Source organism: Macrotis lagotis, chromosome 7 (genome assembly GCF_037893015.1).
Source record: "Macrotis lagotis isolate mMagLag1 chromosome 7, bilby.v1.9.chrom.fasta, whole genome shotgun sequence".
NCBI classification, from domain to species: domain Eukaryota; kingdom Metazoa; phylum Chordata; class Mammalia; order Peramelemorphia; family Peramelidae; genus Macrotis; species Macrotis lagotis.
The window spans coordinates 151,954,997-151,974,325 of NC_133664.1; the positions used below are offsets into that span (position 1 = coordinate 151,954,997).

Genomic DNA, 19,329 nt, shown 5'->3' on the forward strand with positions numbered 1-19,329 from the left:
TCTCAATAAGCACTCGAGGTTCTCTATTGACTTTACAATCAAATAGTAACTCCTTTGCTTGACATTTGAAAGGTTTACACAAACTAGACTCCTTCCTACCTTTCTTTTTCTACTTTATTTTGAAAAAAATGTTTTGTTCTGAACTTAATGCCAAAAAAGAAAAAATTTCCATCTTAGAAACCATATCTCAACTTCATATGCATACTTTTCAAAACAGTATATAATAAATTCACAATATTTTTCAAACTTCCCTACTTGTCTTTGCTTCCTTTTGAATCCTTTCCTACCTTTCTAACCTACTTACCTTTACTACCCTGCATTTATTTTCAGATCTCACCATCCTGGACTATTTCTTATTGCTCACCCTCATTAGCCTAGGATTCCCAACCTCTATGACTCTGCCCAGGCTATTCTTCTTGTCACCTTATCTCCACCTCTCAGAATTCTGGTTATATCAAGACTCACTACAAACACTACCTTCTGTCTGACTCTTTTTCTAATCTCTCACAGTTGCTACTGCATTTCCTCTCAAAATAATTCTATATTTTCCTCTTCCTTCAGAATATAAGCTTTCTGAGGTCTATAGCACTTTGCACTTGACTACTGTGGGCCTAGTCACCATGTTTACATTTCCCCCTTGTGACTCTACAACTTTTACCTGTTTTGAACTGAAACCAAGGTAAGGCATGACCTCCATCATAAGTAGATTGAAAACACTGATATTTTATTCAATCTCTCCACTTGTATTCACCCCATAAAAGCTTTCTCCAACACTCCTTAATTCTAGTGCTTTCCCCTCTGTTAATTATTTGCTATTTAGTCTATATAGTTTGCTTTGTATATATTTGTTTGCATGTTACCTTTCTTATTAGATTGTAAGTTCCTTGAGACAGGGACTGTGTCTTCTGCCTTTTTGTACTTCCACATCAAAAATGTTTACTGATTAATTGATATCCAGTCTGTTTTCAAGTTGTTCATTTCTACCCTTCTCTACTATGCTGGTAACTTCATTATCACACAGTAGGACTGTTGTAATAGCCTTTTGGTTGGATCTCTTACTCAAGTCTTTATCTACTCCAATACATCCTCTAATAAGCTGCCAAAATATTTTCTTACAGTGCAACTCTGACCATGATCCCCATCACCCTCTCCACTCAATAATCTCCAGTGGCTTGCTCTTTATCTCTTGGACCAAATATAAAACCTGTTTGGCATTTAAAGCCCTTCACAATCTGAATAGCTACCAGTCTTTGCAATCTTCTTATACTTTAACTCCCCTTTACAATCCAGTAACACCAACCTCTCTGTTATTCCTCAAACACACCCTCCAGTTTCTTTTTTTTTTTTTTTTGCAAGGCAATGGGGTTAAATGATTTGCTCAAGATCACACAGCTATGTAATTATTAAGTGTCTGAGGCCACATTTGAACTCAGGTCCTCCTGACTCCAAGACTGGTGCTTTATCCACTGCACCACCGAGCTGCCCCCCACTCTCCACTTTTTAATTTTGTGCCTATTCATTAACCAATAATGTATACCCTCCTGACTTCCCTGACCTCTTTAAAGAATTGGCTCAAATTCCCACCGGAGGACTTTCCCAGTCCTTCTCTTCTCCTTCCTCCCATATTAATGTCTTCCCCCTAAGAACAACTTGTATTTTTTACAGTATCATTCTTGTATAGATATAAGTCTTCTCCTTTTGGGCAGGGACTGTGTTTTTAATTTTTCTTTTTATCACCAGCATTTAGCACAGTCTCTGGCACATAATAAATAGTTAATAAATCCTTCAAAGATTTTTTTTGGTTCTTCTATGTTTATTACTAGGGTACCAGTCAACTGATGCTAAGAAAAACAAACAAACCAAAAACAACCCAATAACAGTACCAAAGAGGAGAGCATTGACCCAGCAAAATTCAATATCAAATACAGAACACATAGTTTTGTACTCCTTAAAGTCTCTCATGCACTCATAATCAATATTTGTCTGGTTATCTGTTTTTGTGTCATTTCTACTTATTATATAGACTCCTAAGGGAAAAGGACCATATTTTGTCTAAATTTTATGATGTTCCTCCAACAACTCAGATAGTAAATTACAAATTTAGGAGACAGCTTAGGAACAAATTAAATTGCTAAGAAAAAAGGGAATGCTAAAAGTAAGAATAAAGAGAGCATTAAAAAACAGACAGATCAAAACTTGATCCAACATAGAATGATGTCTCTTCTGTTCATACCATCAATCTAATCATTGTTCACAAGATATTTAGCATCACAACCTTTCCAATTCATCTTAGAGGACACACAGGTTTGAAACAAATATCTTGAGAAGAAATTATAATGGCTTAATCATTTCCCATATTAAAAATTATATATTTGCATTAATAAGTAGCAGTTCTTTCCTTCCCAAAAATGTAAGTTTGCTACTGCTGAAGGCAAAATTTAAACCTTAGAAAGTTGAAATAATGTAGTTAAATTCTAAGAGGTCTGAGGAGACTTTCTCATCCTTACATGCATCTTCCATATAATTAGTTTTTAGTACCTAATACAATAGGACCAAATAATTGATATTTACCTAATGCATGGGGCCAAAGAATTTCCAGAAAACCCTCTGTAAGCAAACTGATCCTCATATTTAAAGCCAGTTACCCCATTATCTTTGGAGATGGATATCTTTACAAAGCAGCAATCTATATAACAACATAATTATTGTTACCAGCATTGAAAAATCATGTTATGAAGATTTCTCCTACCGGATCTAGGTTCTTAAAAAGAAGGATGTCTTTGCAAGCCTCCTGCAACCTATTTCTTTGATCATCTGTCTTCGGGTGTATAATCTAAAAAATAATAATGATAAAAAAGTTATAAATGGAGAGATTTTTTTGTTGATCTTTGAAAATAGTTGTGTCATCAATATTGAAAATTTCAAAGACTTAACAGATCGTTAAGTTTGTATAGATGATTGAACTCTTCACCTTGTTATCCTTCAGAAGCCACTTTCAGACTCAAATTCCTTAGTAAATAAATGATGCTGAGAATCTTATGCAGGAGCAAGGAATTATAAGCATTTTAAGGGATATATTTGAATAAAACCCCCAAAATATTAAATCGATGCTTCTTCTTCAGATGACTAATAAGTAAAAAGTAACATTAAAATTGTTAAATAAATAAAACAGTCCAATTAGCTTCTGAAAGCCTTCATTCTCTGAGCTGTTGGCCATTTTTTTTCTATATTGGGTTTGCTAATTACATTTTACATTACATTTTATGTCACATTTTAAATCTACTTTATTTAGAGATCTTGGTTAAGTATAGAAACATGTCAAAGAAGATCTATTTTTGGCAGCTATATTGTACTTCTAGAGAATGTGCTCTGGTTTTTATGAACTCATATTTTCAAGAATTTATTTTTTGACAATATCCTTAATTAAAAACTAAAATAATTCTTTTTCTTTGGAGGTGAACAAATTCTCTGAAGAAAATGGATAGAGGGAGTGGTTTTTAAACCACTTAAACAGAGACTACTCCTTGAATAGGAGATGTCTGGGACAGTAGCTTTCCTACAGTGAAATAGAGGACCTGAATATATCTCACTCCCCACTTAGCCAATAGAACCCAGATCAAAGAACAAACTCATCTTGCAGAATTCAAGTCTTGATCAATTACCTTAATTTCACAAAAAATACAATGAAAAGCAGGGAACTATCCACTATTGAGCTTTTTTTTTTTAGTTGACAGGTGGTTGAGAGAAGGCAGAATTCTCACTATGAATGCTGACTCATGTCAACTAGTAAATGTAAATCACAAAGTTCCAATGACTTAAACCAAAGAATCTCAGTCTTCTCTCCATTTTGGTAATGTTTATGGGTAAACAATACCCAATACAAGCACATTTAAAGGTCAGATTTTTCTGAGCTATATAGAAATACTTTTTTCTTACACAACCGTTAACTCACAGATTTAAAAATAATCCAAATGAGTTCAACAAAGGTGATGATGGGGTTTCTTTTACTTCATTCAACATACCATACATTTTAAATAATCAAAAAATTATACACTAATAATTACTCAAGATATACATATATGTGTAATAATATTTTATTTTTTCCAAATTACATGACAAGGTAATGTTAGCATTCATTTTTATAAGATTTTGAATTCCAATTTTTTCCTCTCTTCCTCCTCTTCTGAAAATGGCAGACAATTTGATAGAGACATATTCTATTAATATCTGCATATTAGTCACAATTGTGAAAGAAGAAATAGATCAAAAGGGAAAAAAATTAAACTTCACTTTCTGAACAAAGTGAAACAAATATACTACTATCTATGCTCAGAGTCCATCTGTTCCTAATCTGGATGTAGATAGCATTTTCCTTCATAGAGCCTTTGTATTTGTTTTGGATCATAGTATTGTTAAAAAGAGCTAACAGAATATCATGTCCCATGACCTTCAATCCTTTAATATTGCAGCTGTTAAATACTGTGTAATCTGATAGTGGCAGCCTAATATTTGAATTGTTTCTTTCTGGCCACTTAAAAGTATTTTTAAGTTGATTGGATAGTTCTGTAATTTGGCTACATTCCTTGGATTATGGATTCTTTCAATGCCTATTTTGCCCTCTAGCGCCTGGACATCAGGATAGTTTTTCTTGAAAGATGTTGTCCAGGTCCTCTTTGTGATATAAAGACATATTAATTATTCAAATTTACATTCTTGCATAAATTCTGACTCATGAAAGATAAAATGAGTCCTTATCTTATGATTAACTTTAAAATTGATCAAAATTATAAGTAGTGATGATATTGAATCATCTAGAACATAGTTAGGATATAGATTTAATTTTTAAAAACTGCATCTGAGAAGATTAGTTATTGAAAATTTAATGTGACCCTATTTTTTGTGTTTATTTTTGTTTTTTATTTTTACAAGGCAATGTAGTTAAGTGCAAGTTCACACAGCTAGGTAATTATTAAGTGTCTGAGGTGGAATTTGAACTCAGGTTCTTTCTGTTTCAAATTCATATACTATATTTATACTATAAATATTATAATAAGTGCTCACTTAAATTCTTCTTGTTTTTGCTGTTCTCTTCCTGTTCTTGTTCTTATTCTTGTTCTTCAACACCAAAGCAGGTGTTCTGCAGAACACAATCTTTGGAAGTTGTTTGGGGAATCAGAGGAACTTGTCCATGGTCACAAAACCAAAATCTGTTAGAAGTAGACCAGAACAGGTCTTCCTGATTGAGATCAGTTCTCTATTCACCACTCTAATACTGACTCTCACTTAAATTCATTGGATAGAATTTGAATTAAAGGAACATCATATTTTTTTCTATAAAGAACATGAAATAAAAAGTGATAGAACCTGAAGGTTGCTTATTATCATTTTGGTCCTATTATGCTTCATGATTATTTCTGACCAGCATTAAGTGCCTGGATCTCAATACTGGTTTTGTTAGATCACTAAATTCTATAAGAAAAGCATTCATCATTTTACCACAGGCTCACCAAATACCCATTTTTATGTAGTGAAAGCTCTTAATGAGGTCATTGGTCTTCAGTTAGATAACAAAGTGGCTCACATAAGGTTAAAAGAAGCACAATTTATTTGCTGATCACCATCAGTTAATGGGAGGATTGTTAGTTAGCTAATAGTTTGTCCTTTAGCTAGAAAAATACATATATCTCAACAAACAGAACTATCCTTAGAAATAATTCTTGCAAAAACCTAAAAAAAATGGTAGACTAGGTATAAACCCCAGGAAGTTCTTAGAAGATGTATTTTTTTTGCAAGGCAATGGGGTTAAGTGACTTGCCCAAGATCACACAGTTAGGTAATTATTAAGCATCTGAGGCTGCATTTGAATTCAGGTCCTCCTGACTGCAGTCCCAGTGCTCTATTCACTGTGCCCCCTAGTTGTCCCCAGATGTGGTTTTTAAAAAATATTTTGATTTAATTTTATATTGAGTTATTTTCCACATTAATGAGAAAAGAGTCAAAAAGGACATATAACTACATAGACCTTCTGAGAAGTATGTCATAGGTGCCTTTTTGAAAAATTCTTCTCTAAGAAATTTTCTTCTTTATTAGTGCTAGAACTACTTTTGGCTTAACTTTAGCTTTCTAAATTCATCTAGCTACTACATTAATACAGTGGGTCATAGACACTTCCTTCTCAGCTTGCACCCATTCATTTGTACTTATTATTGATAGAATTTATTAGAATTTCATAAAATTCCATTTAGGGTATTTCTCATGATCTTTGAAACTTACAAATATTTCATTATCATTGCATAATGATGATGATGATGGTACCTCTACAAACATAACACCAGGTCACAATTTTCTTCAAGTCCCATTTAATGAATTATTTTCAATTTAACAGAATTACAATCACATGGCAATCAATATATTTAATATTAATTTTTTTAGGTTTTTTGCAAGGCAATGGGGTTAAGTGGCTTGCCTAAGGCCACACAGCTAGGCAATTATTAAGTGTCTGAGACTGGATTTGAACTCAGGTACTCCTGACTCCAGGGCCGGTGCTCTATTCACTGCATCACCTAGCTACCCCTATTTAATATTAAAAGGTTAACATCTTATATTTTGCTTCCATGATGCATTAATTTTCTCATAAAATCTACTGTAATGGCCTAACAATTATAGGTTTTCTGGCTTTTGAGCTTTTTTTTTTTTTTGATCACTGATTCAAGGTTACTTCTTTACTTTCAGAGTATTGGCTTTGATTGGGGGTTTTCACAGATTGGGGCAGGGCTTAATATTTAAATTCGGTACTGCTGCAGATTTCTGAAGTTGTCAGATATATTTAATCTCTGAATAAATTAACTTTATTTTTAAGTGTGAATTATTATAGTTAGAGGCAAATTTTTCCATGAAATGATTTCCTGTTTTCACAATGAAAATTAATGAGAAGATGTTGTAATCAATAGGAATTTGCTTTAAAGAACCCTTAACAAGAAAATGCTCATTGAAGACTTTTGCACACGATATCCTTTTTCTACTTGTTAGGAAGGCCCACTCCTAATTTTACCAGCTCTTCCACATTACATTGCTATGAATTAGGTATGTTTAGCTTTTAAAAAACTTGACAACACTTTTGAATATAATTGTCATGTCAGAATGAATCAGAAATAGTTTGGATTTTAAAAAGTAAAGAGAAAAAACCCTGATGTCTCTGAGAGAAAGCTAATGTTTAGATGAGTTTTCTGAATATGCATTGAAATGAAGAAGTACAACTTAATCTAAGAAATGTTATATCTAGAAAAAATGCCCAAATGAAGTATTGTATTCTATTAAAATAGATACATTACTTTTTCTTCATGTAACACTTTTTTTAATAGTACAAAAAAGATCATTCATTACTTCAGACACTACTAATTGGGAATTTATTAGATTTATGAGTATTTAAACTGAAATGTACTTGAAGTTGATGAAAAAAACAGTTTGCTGAACAAATGAAGTTTATTTTGGCTAGATTATAAGAAATTTTGATCTATATAATAACACGAAGTACTCTACCAACACTAGTGTATGATTATTGTATTTATTATAATTATTATAAAAATAAACCATCTAATAACTGAAACAGCTCAATTGGATCCTCTGAGAATATCACTGTTATCAGTCAATTAGAGGTCATGGAGTACGATTCATATGATGATAGTCTTTCAGATTTTCCATTAATTCAGAGTAGATTTCCCTAATGATGGCTAGTAACTAGTCTGAATAAGCATGGTATTACAGTATAAGTCTATACATATATGGCAGATGGGCCTTAAATAGTATCTTTTTATTTTATACAGGATCCACAAACCAAAGGAATTAAGATGAGCCTAAATCTTTTAATTTTGCTTATCTAAAATCCAAATGATTTATTAGTAGCCAAACATGGCAAATCAGTTACACTCTCACGGATGCAACCTTAGCAGCTTTGAGAACCCAAATGATTATTAAATGGTCTTATATATTGAAGTTTCACTGTGTGGAATGTAATGAATAATTCTACTTTATCCTCAAAGCTTTAATTAGTTAAGCTAGGATATAGTAATAAATAAATTTGTTTGTACATATATATATATATATATACATACATATACGTATATATGTATATACATGTGTGATGTATCTGTGTATATAGGCACATAGACATGCACTCAGAGTCACTTAGAAAATTCCAGTTTTCTATGTATCTTATCTATCCACATATCCAATGCTAGGTGGGGTTTAAAAAGGTAGAAATGGAAAACTGGGATTTTCCTCTGAACATTTCATTCTGAACAATTCAAGACTATGGAAGTAAAAAATTTAATAAGCAGTAAACCAAATAAGATGTCACAAGTATAGAAGGATCATTCTTGAAATGCTTTCATATGTCATCCCTCCTTCCATCAGCAATGTTTCAGGTTTATTCCAAAAATTTTATGGCTGCTAAGGGACCGATGTATAAATTTTTGATCTTTTAGGAATTATAATGCAAAAAATTATTCCTTTCCTTCCCAACCACTCAATATTATACAGTTTTTAAAATTACTGTAATATATCTCTTAAGAAATGAAAATATTCAAAAAGAATCCCTTTCCACAGTATACGCAAATAAAAAGAACTGATATTTCTTATATTTACTAGCACTCTCTTTCAATTTTAATGGAATGAGAACAGAAGTACATCATGGCAAAACAAAAACACAAAAAAATTCCTTTACATCATTACCGAAAGTTCATTTTCCCAAAAAAGGAAGAGTTCTTTCACAAAGTTAATGCAAACTATTGGTCTTATAAGAAAAAACTAATATGCTACCAATAACACAAAGCCTTTAATTCATTCATTTATTTGGGCACTTATTATCTAGTAATAATTCTTTTCATTTATTTATTCACCTTTTTATTTGTGTGTTTTTGGTAATTTTTGTTGACTTGGCATATATTGTACTTTTATAGGTATATTAATTAAAGCAGAGGATTTTTCCAAATCATTTTCTTTTAAATTTATTTTTTTATTCTCATTTTGTACAAATGTTTTTTTTTTACATTAATAAAATATTCTTGTTTACAAGTAAACAAAATACCCCTCTTCCTGCCCCATGAATATAGATATACTTGTTTGGGCGAAAAAAGTAAAGGGGAGAGGAAAAAAATTAAAATAAAAAAATAATAATAGTAATAATTGTAGGTATGGCCAGGTGGCGCAATGGACGAAGCAACAGCCCTGGAGCCACGAGCACCCAAGTCCACATCCAGCCTCGTAAACCCAACAATCACCCAGCCATGTGACATGCAAGCCACCCGATCCCCACTGCCCTGCAAAAACCAAAAAAAAAAAAAAAGGAAAAAAAAAGACTCAAAATAAAATAAAATAGTAATAATAGTAGGGGTGGCTGGGTGGCAGACAGAGCATTGACCCTTGAGCCAGGAGCACCTGGGTCCAAATCCGGCCCCAGACACCCAAAGATCACCCCGCTATGTGGCCCCAGGCAGGCCATCCAGCCCTACTTGCCCTGCACCCTCCCCCAAATAATCATAACAAAAAATGTGCTTGAGTCTTTGTTCCAACACCAACAACTCTGTCATGGGTAGATCTCATTCTTTATGATAAGTCCATCACAAAAGTTATTTCCATATTTTTCCACTGTTGCCATTGCTGATCTCAACTCCCTCCTTTCTTATTTCTCCACTACCATGTACTCTATTTTCTCTCTCCTTTCACTATGACTCTGCTGTAGGGTAGCTGAGTGGCACAGCAGACAGATCCCTGGTCCTGGGCCAAGAAGCCCTGAGCCCCCATACCACCCCTTAGGCCCAGAATCCACCTGGCCCTGTGGTCCTGGGCAGGCCTTCCAATCCCAGCCCCTTGCAAGAAGTAAGAAAGAAAATGTGTTATATCTGGCCACTCTTCCCCCATGGTCCATGCTCTCCTCCTTTATTCACATCCCCACCACTTCCCCCTGCTCCCCCCTCCTTCTTACTCCAGATGTCTATACCCCATTGAGTATATTTGCTGTTTCCTCTCCTAGCCATCTCTGATGAGAGCAGTTTCCCTCATTCCCCCTTGCCTCCCCCCCCTTCCATGTCATTGCAATAGCTCATTGTAATAAAAAAAAAACCTTATGTGAAATATCTTGGACTATTCCCCCTCTCCTTTTTCTTTCTCCCATTCCATTTCCCTTTTTTTCTATTGACTCCATTTTTACACCATATTTTATCTTCGAATTCAGCTTTCTCCTGTGCTTCAACTATAAAAGCTCTCTCTACCTGCTCTATTAGCTGAGAAGGTTCATATGAGTATTATCAGTGTCATTTTTCTACGCAGGAATGCATGCAGTTCATCCTCATTAAGTCCCTCATATTTCCCCCCTCTCCTCCAATCTTCATGCTTCACCTGAGTCCTGTATCTGAAGATCAAACCTTCTGTTCAGCTCTGGCCATTCCAAAAGGAACCTTTGAAATTCCCTTGGTTCATTGAAAGTCCATCTTTTTCTCTGGAAGAGGACATTCAGCCTTGCTGGGTAGTTCATTCTTGGCTGCATTCTAAGCTCTCTTGCCTTCTGGTATATTGTATTCCAAGCCCCACGAGCTTCCAATGTAGTTGCTGCTAAGTCCTGTGTGATCCTGAGGGCAGCTCCACGATATTTGAATTGTGTCCTTCTGGCTGCTTGTAATATTTTCTCTTTGACTTGGGAGTTCTGGAACTTGGCTATAATATTCCTAGGGGTTGGTTTTTTGGGATCTCTTTCTCTGGGGGATCAGTGGATTCTCTCCATTTCTATTTTGCCCTCTGCTTCTAGAATATCAGAGCAACCTTCCTGTAGTAATTCTTTGAAAATGATGTCAAGGCTCTTTTCCTGATCATGACTTTCAGGTATTGCAATAATTTTTAAATTATCTTTCCTAAGTCTGTTTTCCATATCAGTTGTTTTTTCAATGAGATATTTCACATTTTCTTCTAATTTTTCATTTTTTTGGTTTTGAAGTATTGATTCCTGACTTCTGTTAAATTCATCAATCTCCCTGAATTCTATTCTTTGTCTGAAGGATTTGTTCTCCTCAGTTTTCTTATCTCTTTTTCCATCTGGCCAATTTTGCTTTTTAAAGCATTCTTCTCCTCAATAACTTTTTGAACTGTTTTGTCCATTTGACCTAAGCTGGTTTTTAGCATGCTATTTTCTTCAGCATTTTTTTGGATTTCCTTGACTAAGCTGCTGACTTCATTTTCATGTTTTTCCTGCATCTCTCTCCTTTCTTTTCCCAGTTTTTCTTCCAACTCCCTCATTTGATTTTCAAAGTCTTTTTTGAGCTCTATCATAGCCTGAGCCCAATTTCTGTTTTTCTTGGAGTCTTTAGATGCAGGAGCTTGTGCTTCCTCATCTTCAGACTGAGTATTTTGGTCCTTCTTGGGCTCATTTGCAAAATATTTCTCAATAGTCTTCTTTTTGTTTCTCTGCTTGCTCATTTTCCCAGCCTGGGCCTGGTTTGGGGTGTTTCTTGAGCTTTTGGGACACTCCCACAAGGGTCTCAGTGTGTGAGGTTCTGTCCTCCCTCCTGGTCTGTGAATGACCATAAGCACCCCCCTCTGCCAAGGGGCTGATGTGGGGGGGGGCTGCTGTTCTATGGGGGGGCCTAGACTGTGGTCCGGATCTGAATGTGGTCAGAGCCCCAGAGTCCTGTTTCAGGGGCAGAGGACAGAGCTAGGCAGTCTCTCTTCACTCCCCTCCCTCAGCTCAATGGGCTCATGCCCTGCTTACCGGCTGGCCTACTTCTGTTTCCTGGATCAGGGCTGGGGAAAGACCATGCTGCTTGCTGTGTGCCCTGAGAGCTGGGCTCCATGTGCTCGCTCTGGCAGAGGTCCCCAGCTGTTTCCCCACTTTGTGCCCAGTGCTCCCCGGGGTGCAGCTCAGGAGACTCCCCCGCTGCTGTGAGCTGAGACGCCCAGCGCCCTGGGGCTGCCTCCGGGAGGCTGAGGTTCTTTAGCTCTGGTGGGCCACCCCTCTGGCAGGCCACCTCTCTGACCCCCGGGAGTAGAGCCTTTCTGCTCTTTTCCAGGTTACATTGAGTAGGAGAACTACCTCACTGGGTCCCTTTGTGGGTTCTGTCTCTCGAAAGTTTAGTTAGAGTCCTTAGCTGATGAATTTTATCAGAGAGCTCCTAAGACACGATCCCTTCTTCCAAATCATTTTCTTACTTTGGAAATGCTTCTGTATATCAGAAGATTGGCAAGTAGCAATTGATGAAAATTAAAACTTAAAAAAATCAAATTTTCATAGATTCTTTTCTGATAAACCTTAAAATAAGTAAATAAGCCAATTGTGTACTCCATGAATTCTGTATATAATATGTACGTATAAGTATGCAAACATACACATACATATATGGAAATTTACATATCATTTTGATGCTTCAAGAGCTGAATAACTTCAGCACCTGGTAGTGCTACCAAAACTTTCCTGGAACTTCAACACTTCAATGGGACATTAGGAAAGGAAATATATTTTAGCAAAATTACCAGACTAGCAAAGAATGAGAAAAAAAGAGCCAAAATTAGCCCAATATGCATTCTCTTCTATGTGTTGTTTACTTCTGCTTCTATTATTACTATTATGTTCACATTTTATAAACGGTTTAAGTTACTTACCCGGGATTCTGCATCATCTTCTTCCTCATCTGGATTGTAAGCTTCTGCACATACTACAAACAGAACAAAAAACCCCAAAGTGCAATAAATAAATAGTATGAAAAAATAACAATTCTTTAGTAATTCAAGGCAGAGTAAAGTAAAAACCTGTTAAAACCCAAATGTTCACCATTTTGTTATGTTAGGTTAATGAATTATTTTAAAAGACATTAATAATATCATTAATAATCAATATAATAAGAAAAGTTGAAGTCAGAATCTTTGCAAATCAATTTCCCTTACTGACTTAATTTAAGAAATACCTTAAAAAAGCCATTATTGCTATTGTTCACCATTAATCAGTGTTTGAGTTTGTAAGTATTAGCTTTATGTATTCCATATTAAGACCTGCAAATAGGCAACATGTAACTTTTTTTGTGGGATCTTTCATAGATACAAGAATCTTTTGGGGAGCAGTAAAAAATAATCATACACCAGAGATTTTCATGTAAGCTTCATTTTGTTAAGTCATTTTAGGTATGTTTGATTCTTTATGACCCCATTAAGGATTTTCTTGGCAAAGATAAATCTGCTTCTGCAGCTCATTTTACAGATGAAGAGACTGACACACAAGAATTAAGTTACGGGGCAGCTAGGTGGTGCAGTTGGATAAAGCACTGGCCCTGGAGTCAGGAGTACCTGGGTTCAAATCTGGTCTCAGACAATTACCTAGCTGTGTGGCCTTGGGCAAGCCACTTAACCCCATTGCCTTGCCAAAGAAAACCTAAAAAAAAAAAGAATTAAGTTATTTTCCCCTGGTCATATAGCTGGTAAATATCTAAGGCCAAATTTGAATTCAGGATTTCAGAGTCAACACTCTGTCTACTGTATTCCCTAGCTGCTCCTTCATGTAAGGTAGTGGGTTGTTTTATAGTTGGTCTAGGGAACAAAAGAACACTGTGTTATATGGGAACTAATTATTCATCTTGTCTAGCTTAAGCCTATACTCTCAAAGAGGATATACATTTTGGCTCACAAAGGATTACACATAAATGTAAAATTCTTATTTTAGTTAATTCTCTTTTGGTCCCTCCTATACTAACATTTTCTTTTTTTAGGTTTTTGCAAGGCAATGGGGTTAAATGGCTTGCCCAAGGCCACATAGCTAGTGTCTGAGGCTGGATTTGAACTCAGGTACTCCTGACTCCAGGCTGGTGCTCTATCCACTGCGCCACCTAGCTGCCCCTAACATTTTTTTTCAAACCTACAGGGCTCCAAAGCAGAAAAATATCTAGAACAAACATAAGACTCACATTCTAATATTTGCTATGCAAGGGTTAATTCAAATTTATGGTAGGTGATGAATTCAAATCAACAGGCCTGAAAAAACTCCATGACAGGGTATTGAAAAAACTAGCAAAAGTGATGTTAAGTTACAGCTTGTAGTTTAATTATTTCAGTTCTGTCTTACTCTCTGTGATCCCATTTGTGTTTTCTTGGCAAAGATCCTAGAGTGGTTTGCTGTTTCCTTCTCCAGTTTATTTTATAGATGAGAAAACCAAGGCAAACACTGTAAAGTGACTTGCCAGAGTCACACTAACCTTCCTGCCTCTAACCCACTCCCATAATCAGTATTTAAGAAGGAACATAGCTGTTCCTTCATAGCTCCTCCTCCACAGGCGAGTCTGAGGTAGGGAGGTAGTAAGTATTTGATGCCAGACTTGATGAACTCAGATTTCCCTGACTCAAGGATAAACTTGTGTCTTGCCCATGATAGGAACTTAAAAAATGTTTATTGAATTGTGGAAAATGAGAGAAGATGCTATGGGTCTAATGAAGGGTAAATGTCACTCTGACTTTCCAAAAAAGTTTGCTAAATATAAGCCATAAAGGTCTTGGCAAAATTCTAAAATATGAATGTTTTATGCACAGATAAGGAGCAATATCGGCAGTAATTAATTTCTCATGATTGTTGTGGCCCAGAAAGCATTGGGAGAAATTTTACTAACTACATTTCCTAAAAGGTGTTTCTGGATGTAGAGGAAGAGTAATCAGGCAAGGACTTTGATTACTAAGGATTCTTTGGAAATTTCCAAAGATGATAGATAGATAGATAGATAGAAAGATAGATGACAGAGAGAGAGAGAGAGAGAGAGAGAGAGAGAGAGAGAGAGAGAGAGAGAGAGAGAGAGAGAGAATATGTGTGTACATGAGCATGCCCCACAGGGGGAATGGTATAGCCATGGCAACTCCTCAGAATCCTGATGCTCCCAGAGTAACTTCAGAAGCTCCCACTTTGTCATAAAATCAGTAGTCAAACATTTATTAAATGCATACTAAGGACTTTACTATGATAAAGTGGCATGAACTTTACAGAAAGAAATAAATATAAGTATTTAAAGAAGTATGCTATACTATGCTAAAATGGGGGGGGGAATTAAAGAGTATAAATAAGGAAAAGATGGTCCTGGTTCTCAGGAACCTTTCAATCTGAGTAAGTCTAAAGGGTGAAGAGAGAATCCCCAAAGGTGACCCAGTGAGGTGGTATGATTTTTTTCCTGGAGTTGAAACCCAGGAGATAGAAAATGAATGAAAATGGAAGAGTGCAGCAGTTGATGGAAAAATGAAATAAACTGGAAAGTTCTGTGTCTTCTATAAAGGAAGGCTATGGGAGGAGTTTATTGTTCAGTCCTCCAGAGGGGAGAGGCAACCACAGGTTAAGTATCAAAAGCTGAATCCATCATCATGATGAGGATGAAATCTCAAGTGATGAACTCATCCTGAGGGTAAAACTTTCACATTGTTTCATGGGACAGAGAGCATCAAATCCTAAACTTTTTAACACTGGACAGTATGAAATAGCTATGTTTCTTCTGAAATACTGATTATGGGAGTGTATTAGAGGTAGGGAGGTTAGGATTAGATTACAATACCCTTCAAGTGTGAAGGGGGCTTGAACTCTTTTAATAATGAGGAAATAAGAACAACTCTCTTCCATGATTTCTTTTTACTTTGTTATAACTTAAATGCTCTTGCCACTAGATTTTTAGGTTTGTTTTTTTTTTTTTGCAAGGCAAATGGGGTTAAGTAACTTGCCCAAGGCCACACAGCTAGGTAATTATTAAGTGTCTGAGACTGGATTTGAACCCAGGTACTCCTGACTCCAGGGCCAGTGTTTTATCTACTGTGCCACCTAGCTGCCCCATTGCCACTAGATTTTTAACTTGGATTGTTGATAAAGACTACTGAACTGCTAGTCTCTCAGTCTGGTATTTGCAGAACTGATTGCCCAAAATATTACACTATGAACATAGCAAGAACAAGAAGCTAGGGATATGGAACTATCCTTTCTATTTCATCAGATTAGGGAGCTATATTAATTTGAAAAGGGAAAACAAACTTCTGGCTAGTTCATTTGCCATGTAGCAACTAGTCTCTCTCTCTCTCTCTCTCTCTCTCTCTCTCTCTCTCTCTCTCTCTCTCTGTTCTTCCCTCTATCCTGAAATGGAGAATTGTGAGCACACTGCTTCTAAAGTACATAGCTGGTAAAGGGGTAGTCTGAGTCCCAAATTACCTTCCTCTGCTTCGTGTTTCCTACCCTAAGCATGGGTGACCAAACATCAAACCAAAGATGAACACATCCAGTCTCAGCAGCAAATGTGGAAGTTTGTTACTATTATTCTATTAGAAACCAGGAGGGATGGGAATTCAGGGAAACCTGGAAAGATTTGCATGAACTGATGTTGAGTGAGGTGAGCAGAACCAGAAGAACATTTTACACCCTAACAGCAACATGGGGGTGATGATCAACCTTGATGGACTTGTTCATTCCATCAGTGCAACGATAAGGCACAATTTTGGGGTATCTGTGATGAATATCATCTGTATCCACAGAAAGAATTGTGGAATTTGAACAAAGATCAAAAACTATTACCTTTAATTTTTTTTTTTTTGCAAGGCAGTGGGGTTAAGTGGCTTGCCCAAGGCCACACAGCTAGGTAATTATTAAGTGTCTGAGGCTGGATTTGAACTCAGGTACTCCTGACTCCAGGGCCGGTGCTCTATTCACTGCACCACCTAGCCGCCCCTACCTTTAATTTTTTTAAAAAAATGTTATCTTATATAATTTTGCTATTTCTTATACTTTATTTTTTTCCTTAAGGATATGATTTCTTTTTTATCACATTCAACTTAGATCAATGTATACCATGGAAATAATGAAAGACTATCAGACTGCTTTCTGGGGGGGGACGGAAGTAAGATTAAGGGAAAAATTGTAAAATTCAAAATAAATAAATGACCATCAACAGAGGGAGAAGATCTACCTCTGACATAGCTCAGCAGAAGACTTGAACTTGGAGGGAACTGTTAATCACTGAAGACCCAAGGAATGCCTAATCGATGTAGTATTAGTAAGTATTTGAAGTAAATATTAAACTCCTGGAAGATTATACCAATAATTATGTTGTTAACTGCTGCTCAAGTTTTCTCTCAATGCATACTAGAGAGTCTTGTGTTTGTTAAGCATTCCCTTTGTATAAAGGAAATAAATAGCTGTCCTTTATAACTGATTGAGTACCCTTACCTTGAGTACCTTTCTACTTCTTGCTTTGGAAGAATCCTGGATATGGATTAAAGCTAAACTTTAAGTAATTCGTTCCAGGGTATATTGATAGAGGTAAACATGATTGGAGAAGGTGAGAAACAGCTCAACTCTTCTCTCTGGAAGTTGAGATAGTTGGGTCCAGAGCTGAGAGAAGTTCATTTGTAAAGAGGGAGAGAGCAAAGCACTCTGACCCTTGTAGTTCTGTGTAGACATCTAGGAAATGTAGTCCAAACACTTGGGGTTGGGGTTCTCTTAGCCCTAAGCATTATAGTAAAGAAGTCTGAGGAGAAGGGGAAGTTCTTTTTATCCACACTCACAATATCAATATATAAAAATGATGAGGGGTAACAACCAATATGGTTTTATCAAGAATATGTCATAGTAAATTAAATTTCCTTTTTTTCAAACTGGTAACTATGCTGTGATAGATGAAAATAAAGTTGTATCTCTCCTGCTGTCCTTGTGGACAAAATTGTGAGCTATAAATGAAATGACGGAAGCATTAAAGAAGATTCAGAATTAGCTGAAAGCTTGATTGAATTATAAAATTACCATTAATAAATCCATGCCAACATTAAAAAAGGTCTCCACAGGAGATCTCCACAAGTTCAACTTGGTCTTATGCTAGATACTGGATATCAAATTTGTAATTGCCTTTTCACAAAGTTAGGAGAAAAAAACTAGTGCTAATCTTTTCTATTCTAGATATCCTTCTCTGGACATTACAGTAATCTTCCTAAAAATTAAGTAGCTTTTCTAAAAACTTCAGTATCCTTTCTAAAATCCACAAAGCTGGGAAAGATAGTTAATGTTCTAATGACAAATGAGGTCTAAAAAAAGATCTCAAAAGACTAGAGAATAGAGCCAAATGTAAAGTCTCACAACTGAGTTTTTTTAAAAAAAATCAATTTTACAAGTCTAAGATTGAGGATATATAAAGAGTAATTCTTCTGAAAGGAAAAAAAATCTGGTAATTTTAATGAATTGTTCAATTGAGACAACAGTATGATCCAACAACTAAGACAGAATGAAACAAAATAAAGCAGTTTCCAGAACAATGGAAAATTATAGTCCCTTGTACTCTTCTGTTCAGATTATACTTAGAGGACTAGAGTTAGTTTTGTATACCAAAGTTTAGGAAGAATATTAAAATATCTAGGGAAGGGAAAGGATAATAAAGATCATGAAACAGTAAACTAGAATGAGGAGAAGGTAGAAGTCTCACAGGAAAGCCTGTCATGTGGGCAAGGGAGCAGACTTTCTTCTTGGCCCCAGATCTAGGAGAATTGGCAGAGAGGCAGATTTCACCTTAATGTAAGGACAATTTTTCTTACAATCTGTGCTATCTTAAAAAAAACCATGTAGCCATGGCAGGTTGTTTACCTTTCACTAGAGATCTTTAAATGAAAAGTGGGTGAGCACTTGTTGGAAGTTTTGGAGGGGTTATTCTTTATTCCTATTTAGTTAGTCTCTGAGGTCTTTTCCAACTCTGAAGTTCTGTGATTCTCTATGGATTTTCTGAAAGGATAGTGGTGTGGTTTTTTTTTAATTTGTTTTTATTTTTTTAATTAATGAAGAGCCCAAAAGAATGCCAAGTCTTTCTTATGCTAGCATCTATTAATACTGGCTAATTAAATACCCAACCTCAAAGAAGGAAGTCTAGGCATTTTGTAATGTATGTGCAGTCTATGATCATGCAGTCTGATGCCATTATAAGAAAATATGTTTGGATGCCAAAGTTTCCTCACACGTTCCCAACATCATTACTGCCCATTAAAAACTATGATGAATACTTTAAAATAGGGACAATGTTCTGCTCCTTGAGAGTAGGTATTATTTGTTGGTTTGCCTTTATATCTCCTGGCACTTAGTGGAGTGCCTGGCACATATTGGTGCTTAAAATGTTTGTTGATGTGATCAATAAATACTAAACTAGAATAAACCATGGTAATGGAATCCATGATCAAACCTCAAAATTTCTTACTGAAAAGCAAACCTACATTTCTTAAAATTACTGAATCAGAGCAATAAAATATTAAAATTAGGCTGATTTTCAGCAGCTTAATCATAAAAATCTTAAAATATAATTTGTTAAACTA

At 35.6% G+C, this 19,329-nt stretch overlaps 1 protein-coding gene across 1 annotated transcript in view; it reads right to left on the bottom strand.

Moving 5' to 3' along the window:
- Positions 1-19,329, bottom strand: part of PRKAR2B (protein kinase cAMP-dependent type II regulatory subunit beta) — a 148,966-nt gene that overhangs the window by 38,042 nt on the left and 91,595 nt on the right. The window contains exons 3-4 of the mRNA XM_074193939.1: positions 12,646-12,698; positions 2,750-2,833 (exon numbers count right to left, since the gene is read on the bottom strand). Of these exons, the coding sequence (XP_074050040.1) occupies positions 2,750-2,833; positions 12,646-12,698 (137 nt within the window). The remainder of the gene's footprint in view (positions 1-2,749; positions 2,834-12,645; positions 12,699-19,329) is intronic.